The following is an 18,896-nucleotide window of genomic DNA, read 5'->3' on the forward strand; positions in this document are numbered from 1 at the left end:
CCTCAGTAAGGAACGTGCTCCATCCTTTACAGAAAGAGGACGATCACACAGCCTCTCCACGTTCCCCGGGGCAATTCTCACTCAAGCTCACCTCCAGCTCACCATCCATCCCTCCCTTGTTCTCTCCATTGCTTTCTTCTGCTCAATCTGCAAAAATACCTCATGCCAGACCAGAGAGGACACCTGCTTCTTCTACTTTCTACTTGAGATAAGTCTTCCTTGCCTTCACTATCAAAGTCCCTTTCCTTCTACTCTCCTTTCAACCTCTTGCAATCTGTCCATCTCAGGTTTTCTACTGAGAGCCTCTCTCAAAGGAAACCAATGACCTGCTAATTACCACAATCAATGGCAGTGAGGTGGCCATCATCAGATAGAAGGATTACAAGTCACTTTCCATATTGTGCCTTTCTGTATTGTCTACATTTTCTACATTGAGCAGATAGAGTTAGGAAAACATTTAATAGTTGTTTTTTTTAAGCAGTCAAGTATCTGAGGCTGGTGTCAGGCAGACACTTTAGAATAACCCCTCAGTGGCAGGCTGCTCAACACTCAGGGTAGACATGACCCCATCACTATCAACTCATCCTTCAAACCCTGCCTCAGGAATAATACTTCACTATGTTCACCACTAAAAAAATGGACTTTCTCAACCCTGGGGACATAAGGCTGGCTGCCTCTCTTCCTAAGTGCTCACCTTTTCTGTAGTTTCATAATCCATTTTGAATGCCCAGAGGTGGAGCCGTGCCGAGAGCTCACTGATGGAGGAGAGTGTCAGGAGGAACTGCTCCGCGCTGCCCAGGGGCACCTCGGGATTGGCCAGCTGTGCTTCCTGAATCTTCTGCTTCTCCTCGTCCGTGGGAATCATGGTCAGAATTTTCTGGAAAGAGATCATATACTCTTAGTGATGGACCCTGTGATGTTTCCAAATTCATATGGTAATTTTCCAACCAGGTAGGAGAGATACTCTGTTGTCAGGGCTCTCATCATAAACAGGTGTTAACATACAAATAAACTTTCGAGAAGAGAAGCCCTACATAGCATCTAAATTCACATTCAATAGTTTTAACATTCCGTCTCTCTCTCTTTAAATCTCCAGTTTCATAAGCAACTTTCCCAAATTTCCTGAGTCTTGTACATGAAGAACATTCCAGACAAGAAAGGGATGGGAGATGAGAGAAAGGTGAAACAATAAAAGATCAGAGAACAGCTCCCTGTTCCTTAAGAAATAAAGTGAAACATGTTAAGAACATATGCTCCTTCTCATGGATTAATTTCGGATCTTACAAAAATAAATCATTTTCAAAGAACTCAGATTAAGTTTTGTACCACAGGTCATACTATAATTTTAATTGTTTTAAATATTTCAAATGTATTTCAAGTTTTATATAGAAATTACAACATTTTGACATCAAACTCAAGTCTGATTAAGGAAAAAATGATGATGGTCCTTACAAAGAGCAATACTTACCTACTAAATGGAAAGAGTATCACTTTCTGCTTCTATTTGTTTCTGGTAAAAGTCAATTTTGTAAGACAGAGGAAGCAAACAGGTGTCAGAAGGATTATGATTCTTATCAGTTCGAATTCCTTAGTGATTACATTTTTAATGAAGGCCAAAATTCCCATCATGTGACACTGCACATACAACATTATTAAAGGGAAGGTGTCACTATTTTTCTCTCATTTAACAAATGAGGATATCAAAGCAAACAAATGTACACTGCACCATACTTTTCAGTAACTTACATTAATTCATTAATTCTAAGCAGCTTTAGTTACTGCTCAACAATGGCAAACCTCTGGATAAGGTGTGGGAAGGAGTTCCAGTTCTGGAGGAGATGGGTAAGCACTGTCCCACTGAATGCAACTACACACCCTGGACAGTAGGCAGGGAGCAGCTATTTGAAGACTTAAAAAAAGTCATACTAGCAGGTGGACAGAGGGAAAAAAGACCAGAACTGGAGGTTCAACTGAACTGGTAATGAGTTGCCCATTTTCCCTCTGGTATTGCCCAACCTGGGAGCAGGTAGCCCAAAGTCTGGAAGAGGGTATCAGGGGCAGACAGAGAGCTCCAGGGAAGCCTTCGAGTTCTTTCTCCTGGTGTGGGAAAGGGTCTCCGAGTGGTGGCAGCAGGGTTGACAGGTCCAAAAACTCACATGAAGGGAAATTTCCTTTCCAATCAGTGGAGCTGTGGCCCCAACCCCTTTTGCTTTTCTTCTCTACCCTTGCTTGGCTTAGCCCCAGACATGGGCACAGCAAGTGCATGGCAGAGTGAGGTAACTAAAGTCCCAGCTTTACTAAAAAGGAAGGCCCCAGAAAACCAGAAAGCAATGGGGAGGTCGTGAAAAATGAAGAGCCTGCCAAGCAAGGGCACAAAGCTGTTTCAGAACGTCTGAGCTTCTCCCTGAACTGCTCATGTGTGAATCTGACCTTCAACAGCATGTCAGAGGCTTTGAGACCTGAACTGGACTTTGAAAACTGAGCTGACACTGGGACCATAGTCTGCAGAAGGTAGGTCAGAATCTGTGGCTTGAACTCAAATAGATGATGGAACAATTCTCAAATTCTTTTTATGAGATTAGAATGAGCCCAATAAAAAAAACTCAACAAATACAAGAAAACTCCAGACCAATATCCTGATGAACCAGATGTCAAAATTTCTTAACAAAATATTTTAGAGTATATAACTAAATGCCAATATTTTAAGATATATAAATCTATTGCCATATTTTATATAGCAATATATTTTAAAATAACCTCAAGGTTGGCTCAATATGAAAAAAAATCAATCAATGCAATTAATACACCAGATTAACAGTGTGAACAAAAAAATTCACACAGTAATTTCAATTGATGCAAAGAAATTTTGATAAAACTCAATTTCCATTCACAACCAAAAACTCAGCAACCCATAATAGAAGAAATTTTTCCCACTTGACAGGTGACATTAATGAAAAAAAAAACCCACATCTCATTTCATACTTAATGGTGACAGAGAGAATGTTTTCCCTCTAAGATGTGGAACAAGACAAGGTGTCCACTCTCACCATTCTTATTTAACATTGTGTAGAAATCCTATTGATGTACATAAAATTTTAAAAATACACATTGGAAAGGAAAAGATAAAACTGTCTCCATCACAGATGGCATAATTGTCCACACAGAAAATTCTGAGGAATCTACAAAACAACTTAGGGAGTTAAACAATGTTGCATGATACAAGGTCAATATACAAAAAATCCATTTTATTTCTGTACATTACTACGGAGCAATTACAAACTAAAATTTTTTAGAAACACTGTTTACAATGAAATACTTAGGGATGAATCTAACAAAGTATGTGTAGGATCTGCCTGTGGAAAGTAGAAATGCTGATGAAAGCAATCAAAGATGAACTAAATAAACAGGGGATAAACTGTGTTCACAGACTGAGAGACTCAACATTGTCAAGATGTTAGTCTTCCCAAAACTGATACACAAATTTAACTCAATCCCAATCAAAATAGTATGATTTTTTTGTGGATATAGATAAGCTGCTCTTAAAAATTATACAGCAAGGCTGCTGCTGCTACTGCTGCTAAGTCGCTTCAGTCGTGTCCGACTCTGTGCGACCCCATAGACGGCAGCTCACCAGGCTCCGCCATCCCTAGGATTCTCCAGGCAAGAATACTGGAGTGGGTTGCCATTTCCTTCTCCAGTGCATGAAAGGGAAAAGTTAAAGTGAAGTCGCTCAGTTGTGTCCAACTCTCAGCGACCCCATGGACTATAGCCTACCAGGCTCCTCCGTCCATGGGATTTTCCAGGCAAGAGTACTGGAGTGGGGTGCCATTGCCTTCTCCGATACAGCAAGGCAGAGGACCAAAATAGTCACTCCAAAATAATTCTCAAAAAGGATACCCTTGAAGGAGTCACAAAGACCTACCATAAAGCTGCAGTATTAAGACAGTGTGGCATGGGCTGCAGCACAGGATAGATACATAGATCAGTGGGACAAAAACAGGGCATCCAGAAATAGACTACATAGATACGGCCCAGTGATTCTGACAAAGGTGTGAAGGCTGTCAATAGACAAATGGCAGTGTTTTCAACAAATGGTGCTGGTCCAACAGGAATCCATATGCAAAAAGTGAACCTCAACTGAAACCTACCTTCTAGATGAAGTGTTAGTTGCTCAGTCGTGTCTGACTCTTTGCAACCCCATGGACTAGGCCACTAGGCTCCTCTGTCTATGGAACTCCCTAGGCAAGAATACTAGAGGGTAGCCATTTCCTCCTCCAGGGGATCTTCTTGACCCAGGGATCAAACTCAGGTCTCCTGTATTGCAGGCAGATTCTTTACCATCTGAGCCACCAGGGAAGCCCTTCTAGATAAGCTAACTTCTAGAAAACTAGATAACTTCTAGTTAACTAGATAAATTAATTTCTAGATAATACTACCTTCTAGATAAGTTAACTCAAAAGGGATCACAGATATCAAAATAAAGGTAACAGTACAAAACTTTTTGAAGGAAACACAGGAGAAAATCTTTGTGATCCAGGTTACACAGTGAACTCCAAGACATGATACCAAAAAAGAATAGGTTGATAAGTTAACCTTCATTCAAATTAAACACTTTTTCTCTGTGAAAGACACTGTTAAGAGAATGAAAAGACAAGTTACACTTCCTTAAAAGATTAAACACGGAGTTATCATATGACCCAGCAATTCTATTTGCATTTACCCTGGAAAAATCAAAACTTATGTTTACACTAACACTTGTACTTGAGTATTTGTAGTAGGTTTATTCGTACCTGCTCAGAACTGGATGAAGCTAAATACTCTTCAATGGGCAAATAGATGAAGAGTCAGTGGTACATCTCTACAATGCAATGATACTCAGCAACAAAAAAGAACCAACTGTAGATACAAAGTGCAACTTGGATGAATCACAAAGGCATCGATCATGCTGAGTGAAAGAAGCCATTCTCAAAAGGCTACTCACTATATGACTCCATATATACAACATTCTTGAAAAGACAAAACCACAGTGATGAGTATAGATTCTTGATTACCAGGGGCTAGGTGGGTTAAGGGCGTGACTAGAAAGAGACAGCTCAAGAGCTTTTGCAGCAGATGGGACTATTTTGAATCTTGACTACAGTGGTCACTGCAGGAATTTGTATGTTTTAAACTGGGCTTCCCTGGTGGCTCAGAGGGTAAAGAATATGCCTGAAATGCAGAAGACCTGGGTTCAACCCCTGGGTCGGGAAGATTCCCCTGGAGAAGAGAATTTTGACCCACTCCAGTATTCTTGCCTGGAATATCTCAGGGACAGAGGAGCTGGGTGGACTAAAGTCACTGAGGGTGCAAAGAGTCATACACGACTGAGACTAAGCACTAAGACTCAATAGATCTGGACTTCCCTAAAGTCAATTTTCAGTTCAGTTCAGTTCATCTCAGTCGCTCAGTTGTGTCCAACTCTTTGTGACACCCCATGGACTGCAGCACGCCAGGCCTCCTTGTCCATCACCAACTCCTGGAGTTTACTCAATCTCACGTCCATCAAGTCGGTGATGCCATCCAACCATCTCATCCTCTGTTGGCCCCTTCTCCTCCTGCCTTCAATCTTTCCCAGCATCAGAGTCTTTTCAACTGAGTCAGTTCTTCACATCAGGTGGCCCAAGTATTTTGGAGTTTCAGCTTTAGCATCAGTCCTTCCAATGAATATTCAGGGCTGATTTCCTTTAGGATGGACTGGTTGGATCTCCTTACAGTCCAAGGGACTCTCAAGAGTCTCCTCCAGCACCACAGTTCAAAAGCATCAATTATTCAGTGCTCAGGTTTCTTTATAGTCCAACTCTCACATCCATACATGACTACTGGAAAAACCATAGATTTGACTAGACAGACCTTTGTTGACAAAGTAATGTGTCTGCTTTTTAATATGCTGTCTAGGTAGGTCATAACTTTTCTTCCAAGGAGCAAGTGTCTTTTAATTTCATGGCTGCAATCACCATCAGCAGTGATTTTGGAGCCTCTCAAAACAAAGTCTCTTACTGTTTCCATTGTTTCCCCATCTATTTGCCATGAAGTGATGGGACCACATGCCATGATCTTAGTTTTCTGAATGTTGAGCTTTAAGCCAACTTTTTCACTCTCCTCTTTCACTTTCATCAAGAGGCTCTTCAGTTCTTCTTCCCTTTCTGCCATAAGGGTGGTGTCATCTGCATATTTGAGGTTATTGATATTTCTCCTGGCAATCTTGATTCCAGCTCATGCTTCCTCCAGCCCAGCATTTCTCATGATGTACTCTGCATATAAGTTAAATAAGCAGGGTGACAATATACAACCTTGATGTACTCCTTTGCCAATCTGGAACCAGTCTGTTGTTCCATGTCCAGTTCTAAATTGCTTCCTGACCTGCATACAGATTTGTCAGGAGGCAGGTCAGGTGGTCTGGTATTCCCATCTTTTTCAGAATTTTCCAGTTTGTAGTGATTCACACAAAGTCAATTTTACTCCATATTAATTCAAAAAATTAAAAATAACAACATAAAAGACTGGAGACTTGACATCATAATCACCAAACGTGCAGATATTTACACAAGCATACCTTAGGATGTATCTAGGTGGAATACTAGTTGTCCTGGGCTTATGAGTGTTATCAGAGAGGGCGGCCTCAGGAAGTTATCAGAAGCCAGTGGCAACAAACTGTATTGAAGATGTGTTTGGGGTGGGGTCAGGGTGAGGTCACAGGTGGTAAGCTCTAGATACTTCTTTTTCCAATATCCTCTCTATCATGCCCCAAACACAGATTAAGTGGGTGGGATGGAGCATTGGGGAGATGCTCAGCCCATTGCCGACCCACAGGCTGATGCTATTGATCCCACCTGCCCACACAGATGACACTTCAAAAAGACCAAAACAATCCAAGCAGATGCCACTTATTTCAAAACACCCAGCATTTAAACTAGTTTTCAAAAGGGAAACTCAATGAAGAATTTGTATTTTAATTTTCTTAATGTTCAAATTGTTTTAAGCATGTACAAGAATTCCAAAACACAAAGTTGTCAACACTTTCCCCCTTCTTCAGAAGGCATTTTCATGTGATGATTTTTGTTGCCTTTTTCCTTTGGGAAAGTAATCAAACACTCTTACTTTTGTTTTTCACTTCTTTGACTAATTTAAACCATTTGTTCACTGTTGAAGATTTATGAGGTTGCCATCTGCCAATTAATTTTACTTTTTTTTTTATGCATCACTGACAATAAAAATAGTCATAAGACAGGGGGACAGCAGGTCAAAGCTACCTTGTACAAGGTGATAGCCCTCATTTTTCCATGAGCAGATGATAATGGAATGAGCATACCTTTAATCTGCTCTTTACCATGTCAGTAGATTTACTGATGACCCTGTGATGACCATCCGGTTAACCAAGGAGAAAAACATCAAACAAGACCATGACATAACAATCTCAGTGTTTTTTTGCTTTCTCCCAGTGTTTCTCTAGCACTGCTTTAAGTATGCTTGCTTTTGTATCAGAAAATCATATTTCAGAGGAAAATGCCTAAGTCTTATTTTTTATGGACCCAAATATTCTGGGGTTTGGCCATCTCATTCACCTGCAGATGAGACCATAATAAGCGATCATCATGCCTTGTGGATTCTGAACAGAACCCTGGCTATGAGTCTGGATAAGTATATAACAGCAAAAAGTTGGAGCTATTATGGCCGAGGCTGGATGGTTTTCAACTTGCCATCCCATGAGATAATGGCTTTCCCTCATGAACGGAGTCTCATAGAGAATTAAAAAAAAAAACTTCTCAAGGTTAAAGGTTAACTTCTCAAGGTTCTCTTTCAATGGTATCTTCTTTCATTCCTGTGACCACTTGGTGAGGGAGGTAATGCAGAATAAGATGAAGGTGTGGTGCCTGAAGTCAAACTGGATCAACTAAGGCAGAGCTGGAGAACCACCCGGGGGCTCCTCCTACTTTCCAGCACCACCTCCATGTTCACGGCACTTCCACAAACTACCAGTGTGGCTAAGGTGCCCAGTCATCAGGACGTTCTGGTTCCTGGGCCTGCAGACCCCACTGACTGGCTCCTGCACTCAGGTTCAACCGTGTGTTCCCGGCTCTCACTCAGGGACCCACGGACAGGGTTCCCCGAAATTGCTTGAAGAGATGCTGCAGTTTCGTACAGGCGGCCAAAGGGAATGTCTGTTTCTAGGATGCTGACTGGCCTGGCAGCCAAGCAGTGTCAAGTTAAATGTCGTTTGGGACCATGCAATTGTGTTAACCCTGTGAGTGGACATTGATGCTACAAAAATGAGAAAAGCAAGGAAAAAAAGAAAACTCTCCTTCAGTTTAGTCACTCAGTCTTGTCTGACTCTTTGTGACCCCATGGTCTTCAGCACACCAGGCCTCCCTGTCCATCACCAACTCCCGGAACTTACTCAAACTCATGTCCATCGGGTCGGTGATGCCATCTAACCATCTCATCCTCTGTCATCCCCTTCTCCTCTTGCCTTCAATCTTTCCTAGTATCAGAGTCTTTTGCGATGAGTCAGTTCTTCCCATCAGGTGGCCAAAGTATTGCAGTTTCAGCTTCAGCATCAGTCCTTCCAATGAATATTCAGGACTGACTTCCTTTAGGATGGACTGGTTGGATCTTGCAGCCCAAGGGACTCTCAAGAGTATTCTCCAATACCACCGTCCAAAAGCATCAATTCTTCGGCACTCATCTTTCCTTATGGTCCAACTCTCACATCCATACATGACTACTGGAAAAACCACAGCTTTGACTAGACGAATCTTTGTCGGCAAAGTATGATACCTCAGGGACATTTTACATGGGAAAATATCATTAATGCAGCTTAGGGATGGGCCCCAATCATATTCTAAAATTTAATACTCTTATGAAGAACGACTTTCTTAATGAAGTTAGTTAATTATTCCTGTGGGTTTTCATGATGAGTCAGATACACAACATGGAGTTGCCAAGCAGGATGTCAGTGAATACATCCTAATCACATCCGGGTACACAGAGGTTTCACGCAGCCCCATTAGGCCATGGTGCCATGCTACAGACCAGATGGTTTAGCAAAAGGCCACTTGGGTATAAGCTGGAAATCACATTAGTAAAGATCTGTAAGGACATGACTTCCATCTCTTCTCAGCCCTGATTTAACTTCTGAACAACAAGGCTAGACAATAAGCTCTGGGAGACCAGCTCTGTGCAGAATGGACACCATCTCTGCCCCCGCGGGCCCCTAGATCAGTGGTCACAGGCAGCAGGTAACGACTGGGAGGGCCTGGGTTACAGGTTCCGCACGAGGACTGGTTTCTGCTGGACTCTTCTCAGCTACAACCAACAGGCACTGAAAATACACACTCTCTCTGCATTCACTCAGGCAGCTTCAGAGAAGCAGTTCCCAGTCAGGGTGATTCTGTCCCCACGGTATATTGACACAGTCTAAGAGACATTCTTGGTTGTCACCACTGGGGCAGTGCTACTAGCATTGTGTGGGCAGAAGCCAGGGATGCTGTGAACACCCTACAGCCCACAGGGCAGCTCCCACAATAAAGAACTGTCCAGCCCAGAATGGCAATAGAGCCACAACTGAGAAACCCTGCTTCCAGTGAAAACTGTAACAAAAATGTATAGCTCCATGTGTATAACTATATATGATCTACTGAGGCCTCATGACACAGTAAACTCTCAGGAAGGGTTAGGCAGTGTGTTCCGCGGCTGTGTCTGTTCACTGTACATCATTTCATACACCAGCTACTCCTGGAGGAAAGCCGTAGGCAGCAGTGTGATGCAGACTGCAATGTCCCATGCGTCCCTTCACTCCCCTTTCAGATTCCCTCTTGTTCTTTTCAGTGGGTGAGTCCAGACCCAGAGAGCCCAGCTGGCCCGGCCACCCCCAGGGCTGGCCCGTGGATTGCACTTCAGACTCAGGCTCTAGAAACCAAATTTCAGTTCGACCTCTTACTGGCTTGTGAGCTTGGGCACAGACAGATTAACTTTGGGATGCACCCTCTTCAACTTTAAGATGAGGAACATAACAGTATGCAGCTCGTAAGGTTCTGATGAGCCTCTGTGAGCAGCCCCTACTTGGTGTCTGGCCCGGAGGAGGAAACCCGTGCAAGTCTAGTTTATTAATGTGTTGCTGCTCCTCTATTTGTCATCATTACTTTCCTATCATCATTCCTTCCTGGCGCAAAGAGGTGCTCAGCTGGAAATCAGTCAGAAAAGGAAAAAGTAATCTGATTCATTCTAAAGTCTGAGTAACGTATTGTATCTGAAACTTACCCTACCCAGGGAGACTGACATTTCGGGACAGAACAAAGGCAAAACCAAAGGAATCCGTCTCTTTTGATGGACTTTCAAGTTCTCATGGCAAGAAGGGGAAATATTTTTAAAAGGGGAAGTTGTCATTTTTTCCTTCAATCAAGCTGCCTCTGGCTGCATTTGAAGCCTCTCTATGTATGAATCTGAAGCTTCTGCAATCTTTCAAAGATCCTGTGAAGTAAACAGGATGGCCAAATCATGCACGAGCACCTACCACGTCATCTGTCTTGTGTGAGAGACACTTTGCACTTGGTTTGAGCCGACTGGCGGCCCCCACCTGCCTGACGGACATAAACGCCCTTCTCCCTTGTTGCTCTGGGGGCCCCAGGGAGAAGCTGCCGCATAGTGAGGCCAGGCCTGCCCCCTCCTTTCTCACTGTCTGGCAGTTGCCTCCGTGTCCCCGTCTGTATTTGCCCGCTGTCTCCTTTGAACCGCCTCCCCCATCTGCCACGTGCCCTCACTCCCTGCCTATGCTGACCTGCTGTGCTGCCTGGCCTGACTCCAGGGCTGGGGCTCCACTTTCTCTCCAGCCAGTGGCAAGCGCACGTCCCTCGTCATACCTGCTCCTGGCACAGGCCTTGTGGGTGCTTCTCGAGGCCGAACTGCTTAGGCCTTGTGCTGGTTTCCTAGGTTTGCTATAACCAAGCATCGCAAACCTGGGGGCTTCAAACCATGGGAATGTGTTCCCTCACAGCCTGAGAGACTAGAAGTCTAACATCAAGGGAGGGGCTTTCCTTTCCTTTTGCATGCTTCTAGAAGCTGCAGGCACTTCTCGGTGTCCCTTGCCTTGTCAACACATCCCTCCAGTTTCTGCCCCCATCACCCCACGGTGTTCCGCTCTGGGTGTCCTCTGTGTGCACATGGCCTTGCCCTCTGTGTGTCTGTGTCCAAACTTCTCTCTTCTCAGAAGGCTATCAGCCAGCGGAGCAGGGCCCACCCTAATCCAGGATGACCTTATCTTAGCTTGATCACGCCAGCAAAGACCCAACTTCCAAATAAGGTCACATGCCAAGGTTCTGGGTATCATGGATCTTGAAGTCTGTACTCAATCCAGTACAAACCTCTAGGAACACAGCTTCTGCTGTGGAGGCCTGTGCTTTCCAAAGCACAAGGCACGCCTGCCCACCTGGGTTCAGGCACCACTTTGCTCCACGGCCCACATCACCCCCTCTCACTCTCAGGCCTGGGGGTGCATCCGGCACAGTCCCCCGAGCCTTCCTCACTTCCCACTCTCCTGCCGAAGCCCCTCTCCCTCACTGCAGCCAGTCTTCACTGGCTTCCCTCACTCTCGAGACTTTCAAATAGACTGGGTATGCAGGAACCTCCAGTACGGAGATGCTTTCAAGGAATCCAGGGCTCCTTGCCAACAGGAGGAGGCGTTGGGTGCCACCAATGTCACGAGGCAGTGTCCTGAGAGTCCCTACTCTACCCAGTGGGTCCCCAGGCTGGTCACGCCCCCAGTGGAATCTGTGGGCCACGCCATTGGCTCCACTCACTCACTCTCTATTATCAGAAGAGGAGACTGAACTTCCCACAAACGGGCACCAGCCCACAGCGGACGGTGCTGGACCCTGGCAGAGCAGGGGCTGCAGCTCCAGCTGGGGTGCCCACCAGTCACAGACAGGACACCCAACCTCTCTCCACTTGTGCCACTCAGACCAACAGACGCTGTGGACTCAGTTGGCTTGGGTTCCCCAGCTGGTCAAATGAAACCCATCTCTACACACCACAACAGGTGCCAAGAGAGAAACAAAGCCATTTATAGGGAGGTGAGCATGCACAGACAACCCTACTTTTAAGACTGTTCATGAAACATATTTGGTTTGAAATGATGTGAAGGAAGGCATTCCAGTGCCCTGTGGAGGTGGTCAAGTTCTTCTTTCACGTCGAGGCAGGCAGAGTGTGGTCAGAAGGAAGTTAGTGAATGAACCTGAACTTCCTAATAAGCAAAGTGGGGTTTCTTTCCCCTCCAGAAGTTAAAAAAAAAGGATGTGAGAATTATAACACTATTCAGAGTCTGGCTGAGACCAAAAAAAGTGGCAAGGTACCCTGTGGAGAAAGAAAGTCACATCGGACAGTAATGCAACAGAACATGAATAACGCTCTGTCGAGCTCCTCTTACCTCAATCCCTTCTTTGTTTAACGCATATTCATCAAAATTCAAAATGGCTATCTTAATCGTTCTTGGAGGGGGCAGGACAGTCAGGCCAATATTAATAGCATTGCTCCTCTTGGAGTCCAGGACAATGATCTCCTGCTTTTTTCCATCTGCAGCCGTTTTCTTGTGATAAAATAAGGAGAATCCAAGATTAATGCCTCATCTTTGGTCCTCTATTAAAAGCAAACTCACAACTTATTTAGAGATGAAAACAAATGGCTCCGCTTCAGCTCAGGGAGGGACTGGCTACCGCTCAGCATGGCGGAGATCAGGGATTAGCCCCGAGAAGCCGCCAAGAGGGGGGAGGCCATGGAATTTCTCGAGTCAGACACATTACAAAATAAAATTGATTTTCCTTCAATTGGGAAAAATGTGATATTTTGCAAGGAAGAAAAAAAAAGAAACACCCTGTTTTTTTCCACAGAAGCAGTGGAAACAGGATTCAGACCTTTCAGAGTTCCCTTCCTGCGGGCTGCAAGGTGTCGGAATGTGCCTTGGTTGGCCCTGGAGCATGTGGTGCATGCCCAGAGATGGAGAAAGCTGGTCCACGCGCCAAGGAGACAGGAGCCAGGGGGGAACCCGGCATTGCTGGCGGGTCAGCCTTCTGCATCTCCGGGGCTCCTCTCGGCATTCTGCCCTTACACCTCAGCAGTCTCCTGCCACATTCATACATCTAGATGCAGCCCACTGGGCGGGCGAAGAGGAGTAAGGGATGAACTGGCAAAGAGGCCAAGGAAGGGGACCATGCCCCCTGCTGTCCTGGGCATCCTCGGGGCAACACCTGTCACTAGCCTGGGGCTGGCACACGGCCAGAAGTCAGGAAGGGTGTAAGGTACTGAGTCAGTTCTCACGTCTGCCCAGACCTATGATGACAAGGTCCCCAACTTTCCCCTTCAGCTCTCAGGAAATCAAAGGCAGGTGGAAATGGGGACAGGTAGAGGGGACTGGTCAGCAAGCTCCCTGTGCTGTGCAGCCTCCCTTGAGGTCACAAGGCCTGGAGGTTGATGATTCTGATTCATGAAACAAGCCTGGCGTGACGAGGATGGGTGAGACCGTGCAGCATGCTGAAGGGTGAGCTCACTGAGTGAGGGGCCTAGCTTCAGGGGAACAGCTCACCCGGTGATGGAGGGGGTAAAGGTCTGGAGAAGCTGTCACACGAGCTGGACCCTAAAGACTGTCTAGGACTAGCCTGGGGCTGGGGGAGCCAATGAAGAGAGGAGAAGGGCCTTTGTCTAGTTCCAGGGAACTGCCAGGGATGAAGCTGGAGGTTGTCGGGGCCATATCAGGGGACTCCATGAGTCAGCTGCTCAGAACCCCTCTGCAGGCAGGTCCCAGCCAAGCAGCTGACGCCAGTCGGTCTCCTGCACTGAGGCCTCAGCCTCTCCTCTGAAGAAGGGAACCAGGCTGGGCCTGGTTCAGCTGAGCGGCCGCTGTGGCACTAGAGGCTGGGAGCTGGCAAGGAGAAACTGGCTGCGGCCCCTTAAGTCTTACTGAGCCCTTCCAAACTCAATTGCTAATGTTCTATTTTAGGTCCTTAAATATGCATTTGGGAATAAATTACAATTTCTTCACGAAGAAAATAACTGAAAGCATCCCAGCCATTTGGGCGCCTGGTGGCCAGGAGGAACAATTCCTGTGGGTGTGTCATCGGCTTGGAACTGTGGGCTCCCAGGGAAACGTGGCATAAATGCACCCCTACTCTGCAGGGCAAGCTTGTCTTCTATATGTTTAAGCCAATAAGCTTATTAGGAGCTCCTGAAATGTAGCTGAAATCTACTTTAAAATATTATCTGGGGGGTTGTGGTCTGGTGGTTAAGAGCCCACCTGCCAATGCAGGAGACGCTGGTTTGATCCCTGGTCCAGGAAGATCTCACATGCCACGGAGCAACTAAGCCTGTGAGCCACAGCTACTAAGTCCATGCTCCAGAGTCTGCAAGTCACAACTACTGAAGCCTGCACACCTAGAGCTTGTGCTCTGCAACGAGAGAAGCCACCGCAATGAGAAGCCCACACACTGCCGCTAGACTGTGGTCTCCACTCACAGCAACTAGAGCAAAGCCTGGGCAGCAACAAAGACCCAGCACAGCCAAAAATAAATAAATAAAAATAAAATTATTTTTAAAAATATTACTTTGTTGGAATGCTAAGAAGGCATGAGAAATGGTTTGACAAAATGCTGAAGAAGGGAATGAAGAGGGATGTGATGACCTGCATGCCCACCTTGGGGTGGTGGGATGCCCACTCCTCCAGGCACTGCAGGAGACCTGCCCAACATCTAGTCCCTCTTCCCTGCTCACCAACAGGGCCTGGATTTCTTTCAGGCTGGTAATATGTTAGTGAAATCAATTACCTCCCTGGACCCCTTGCAGCTAAGGCTGGAAGTTTGGGTTTCTGTTTTCCTGATTCAAAAGGGCTGGACCCATGAGCCGTGCCTTTTGCCTTTCCTCCATCTTCCTGCCTAGAAAGTGGACATGAGGCCTGGAGGGGCAGCAGTGAGACATCTCGTGAGCATAAGGAATGAGGCCTCGTGGATGGCAGCATGGAAGACAGAAGCCTGGGACCTGGCATGGGCGAGGCACCAACCCACAGCCAGGCTCCAGCACAGGAGGCATTGACAGAAAGGCAAGGATTCCCTGGGAATCATTAGCCCCTAGATCGCCATCCATAGAGTCCCTGGGAGCCTGTAGAGATACCTGAGCAGGCCCAGCCCCACTGCTGCCTTTGTGCAAATGAGAGCAAGACGCCCACCCTGAGGGAGACACAGCCCCATGGCAAGTCCTTGAGAGAGAAGGACTGCTCAGATTTCAGCCTGCCCCCCTCAGCCAGTGTCCACCTACAGCAAGCACTCACAACAGACCCAGGGGATGGCTCTGAGCCTGACATGTCCTTTTCCTCGTTCTCAGCAGAACTCAGTTCACATCAGTGGACACCCTCTGCTCCCATAAATGGAGAAGAAGCCAGCCTCTGGGCATCCTGAGATAATAAGGAAGCTGTTTCTACAGACGACATGTTATCAGAGCACGTCCACCCACTTCGAGAAGGAAGGAGTAAGAATTAGTCATATCTGAAGCTGAATTATTAACTCTCTGGATTTTATCCAAGAGGTATTTTAAATGCTCTTCTTCATAACTGAAACAGACTCCGCTGGATGCCGCTGACCCCTCAAGTGCCTTGGCAGCCACTCTGCCCAAGATGAGGGGCGGGTCACGTGGGCTTGCCCAACTGTCTCCTCCCCTCCCAACAACCCAGAGCAGCATCTGCAAGAACAAGCCAAAGTGCTCTGTGCCCGGGAGCACATGTTGGTGTCTAGCCACTATCAATTCTGATCCATTGCAATCCTCCAAGCTCCAGATCAGCAAGAGTGACCTTCACTGTGTCCTTCACCTGGTCCTGTCTGAGTGGCTGTCAGCCATCCTCTTCCACAAAATCTCTCATGCCCTGTCCTTCCTTCCCCCCACGTCCATCCCAAGCCCGACCCCTGGAGCCAGCCTCCCAGGGCAGCCACCATGGGCTTCCTGCTTCCAGCCTCTTCTCACTCCCAACCCATCCATCTTAATTCTTGCCAAGAGTCTTTCTCAGAGACTTGTTTCCTTATTGCACTTCTCTGAACAGAGAGTCTGTGACTCTCCATCGTTTGAAATGAGAAACATGGGAAATTGGTCAATGATGAAAAGAGGAGATAAAGCAGATAAGACAGCGTTCCTTGTAAAGGAGGTTAAGAAACGTTAAATGACCTTCTAAAGGCTTCTGGAAAGGAAGGGCTAAGATGTGATGCAGCAAAGGTGGAACAGGGTTGGGAGGATGACAGGAGGTGATACTTCTAGTAGGAGATCAGAGAGTTGATATGTATTTTACACGAGACCAGACACATCCTGAAAAACAACATACAAACAAGGAAAACAAAACCCCCAGACCAGACTTCCCTGGTGGCTCAGTGGTAAAGAATCCACCTGCCAATGCAAGAGACATGGGTTTGATCCCTGATCCAGGAAGATCCCACATGCCTCAGAGCAACTAAGCCCGTGAGCCACAACTACTGAGCCTATGCTCCAGAGCCTGCGAGCTGCAACTGGTAAAGCCTGCTCTCCCTAGAGCCCGTGCTGCTCGACAAGAGAAGCCACCACAGTGAGAAGCCCGTGCCCCACAACTAGAGACAAGCCGCACAGCAACAAAAACCCAGCACAGCCAAAAATAAATAAATGATTAAAAAGAAAACTCCAATAGACTTATGGACATGGGGAGAGGGAAGGAGAGAGTGAGATGTATGGAAAGAGCAACATGGAAACTTATATTACCATGTGTAAAATAGATAGCCAACGGGAATTTGCTGTATGACTCAGGAAACTCAAACAGGGGCTCTGTATCAACCTAGAGGGGCAGGATGGGGAGGGAGGTTCAAAAGGGAGGGGATATATGTATACCTATGGCTGATTCATGTTGAGGTTTGACAGAAAACAGCAAACTTCGGTAAAGCAATTATCCTTCAATAAAAAATAAATTAATTAAAAAAAAAAGAAAACTCCAAACCACTGGAAATATCAATATAGGCCCTACTTGAAGGAAGTGGTAAAATTTTCTTTAGAGTAATAAAAGAAGACGTGGGCAAACAAGAAACATCGTGTTCCTGAATAAGAAGTCTCAGTGTTAAAAGGATGCTCATTATCTTGCCTCATAAAATATATACACAAATAACATATATTTATTATATATGCAGGTAAAGAACCACCTGCAGTGCACAAGACCTGGGTTCAATCCCTGAGTTGGGAGATCCCATGGAAGAGGGCACGGCAACCCACTCCAGTATTCTGGCCTGGAGAATCCCCATGGACAGAGGAGCTGGTGGGCTATAGTCCATGAGGTCACAAAACGTCGGACATGACTGAGCGACTAAGCACAGCACACAACATATATTTAAAATGATTCTAATCAAATTCCAAGAAGATGTTTTTGGAATTTTAAAATATTCTAAAGTTACTATGAAAGAATATATGTGTAAAAAGATCCATAAGTAGAAATACATATAATATCTATCCAATCAGCCATAAAAACTTACTATAAAACTGATATAATTAATGTGTGGCATTGGCACTAAACAGCTATACTGATAATATAGAATAGAATCATCGAACAGAGAAAGCTGTCTATACAATGATCCAGGGCATTCCAACAAGGCAGCAAGACCATGAGCCACAACCCATTATGAAAGCCTGATTCTAATATGGAACCAAAGTAACTTTAAGTAAAAACAACCAGTATGGTAGGTTAACATCATAACAGACTGGACTGACTGAGATCTTTCTTCTTAACAACAAAAAAAAAGCCAGCAGAAAGCAAGAACACAGGCTTGTGTGGGAATAGCCAAGGTCAACATGGTGGGGTTATGCCACACCCCATGAGACCCCTTGCTGATTTTGGAGTCCCAAGACATTATCAGTGATGATCCATGACAAAGCCTGAGCAAAGGCAGGAGAAGAGGCTGAAAAGCAAACTCAGTCCCTCAACTGTCTCTTGGTGGTTGGCAGGGTATCTTCCCTTATTTATTATATTTTTTTGCCTTTTTTCAACTGTAGATATCATTTCCTTAAATGGTATTTCCTGGGTGCCTATAAGGTGGCTACTCCTCGAGTGGGGACATTTTTCATGGAGACCAACAAAAATGTAGGGGGCCAGGATGCCACCGACAGCAATGGTCAATCCTCAGGCAACAGGAAATAAGGGTACCTCCCTCAGTTCTTTGATAGAAGGTCAATCAGCCAAACCTGTGCCCTCAGGGCTCAAGAACTCACAGGGAGAAAAAGGTGTTGATGGAGCAGCTATGGGTCGGGCCCCAGGTGCAGGATGCTGGACTCAGGGGTGCTGAACATGAAAATTGGAACAACTGTCTCTGGGGCGAGATAGCTGCCCAGCTAAAGAGTTGTGCAAGTTGGAGTGGGGAAACCAGGGTGGGGATGTCTCTGGACATGCAACTGCCCCCAGTACATCCAGAAGTGCTCAAGGTAAAAGAGGAACTTGCTTCTTGAAGGGCCAGTGGGCACTCTGGGAGGAGGTCAGGTTCTGGTTTGCTCCCAGAAAGCCTAGTAAAGCTGAACTTGTGAGCCAAACGAGGTGGTGACACCCAGAACCTCCTTCAAAGCAGCAACTCTCAGGGAGCCTCCAACATGCCAAGAGTTGCCCTCCCAGAAATACTGTCTCTGGAGAAATGCTTCAGGCTTGGACGGAATGTAGGGTTTTGTTTGTTCTTGACTTGGCCAAGGGGACTGCAGGGAGGGGGAAGAGGATGTAACAGCCAAAACGGGGAGAAACGGAGGTCACCCTCTATGGAAAGAGATGCTGTCAAGGCTAGCAGAGACCTCTTAGAGAGAAGGGCCAGAAAGGAGGTCACCGAGGCAGTTCAGCTCCTTTC

The 18,896-nt window shown here is 45.9% G+C and overlaps 1 protein-coding gene across 38 annotated transcripts in view; it reads right to left on the reverse strand.

Moving 5' to 3' along the window:
• The window catches only part of FHOD3 (formin homology 2 domain containing 3), a 514,139-nt gene that overhangs the window by 41,110 nt on the left and 454,133 nt on the right, over nucleotides 1–18,896 (reverse strand). For all 38 annotated transcript variants that reach the window (XR_014074757.1, XR_014074756.1, XR_014074755.1 and 35 more), the window contains 2 exons: nucleotides 12,458–12,616; nucleotides 695–877 (listed from right to left, as the gene is read on the reverse strand). Coding sequence is in view for 28 of the 38 variants with exons in the window: in XM_081562360.1 (XP_081418486.1) it covers nucleotides 695–877; nucleotides 12,458–12,616 (342 nt within the window). In the remaining 10 variants the exon portion in view is untranslated. The remainder of the gene's footprint in view (nucleotides 1–694; nucleotides 878–12,457; nucleotides 12,617–18,896) is intronic.

The sequence above is a fragment of the Giraffa tippelskirchi genome, chromosome 14 (assembly GCF_054371585.1).
Source record: "Giraffa tippelskirchi isolate mGirTip1 chromosome 14, T2T-mGirTip1v1.2.pri, whole genome shotgun sequence".
Lineage (NCBI taxonomy): Eukaryota > Metazoa > Chordata > Mammalia > Artiodactyla > Giraffidae > Giraffa > Giraffa tippelskirchi.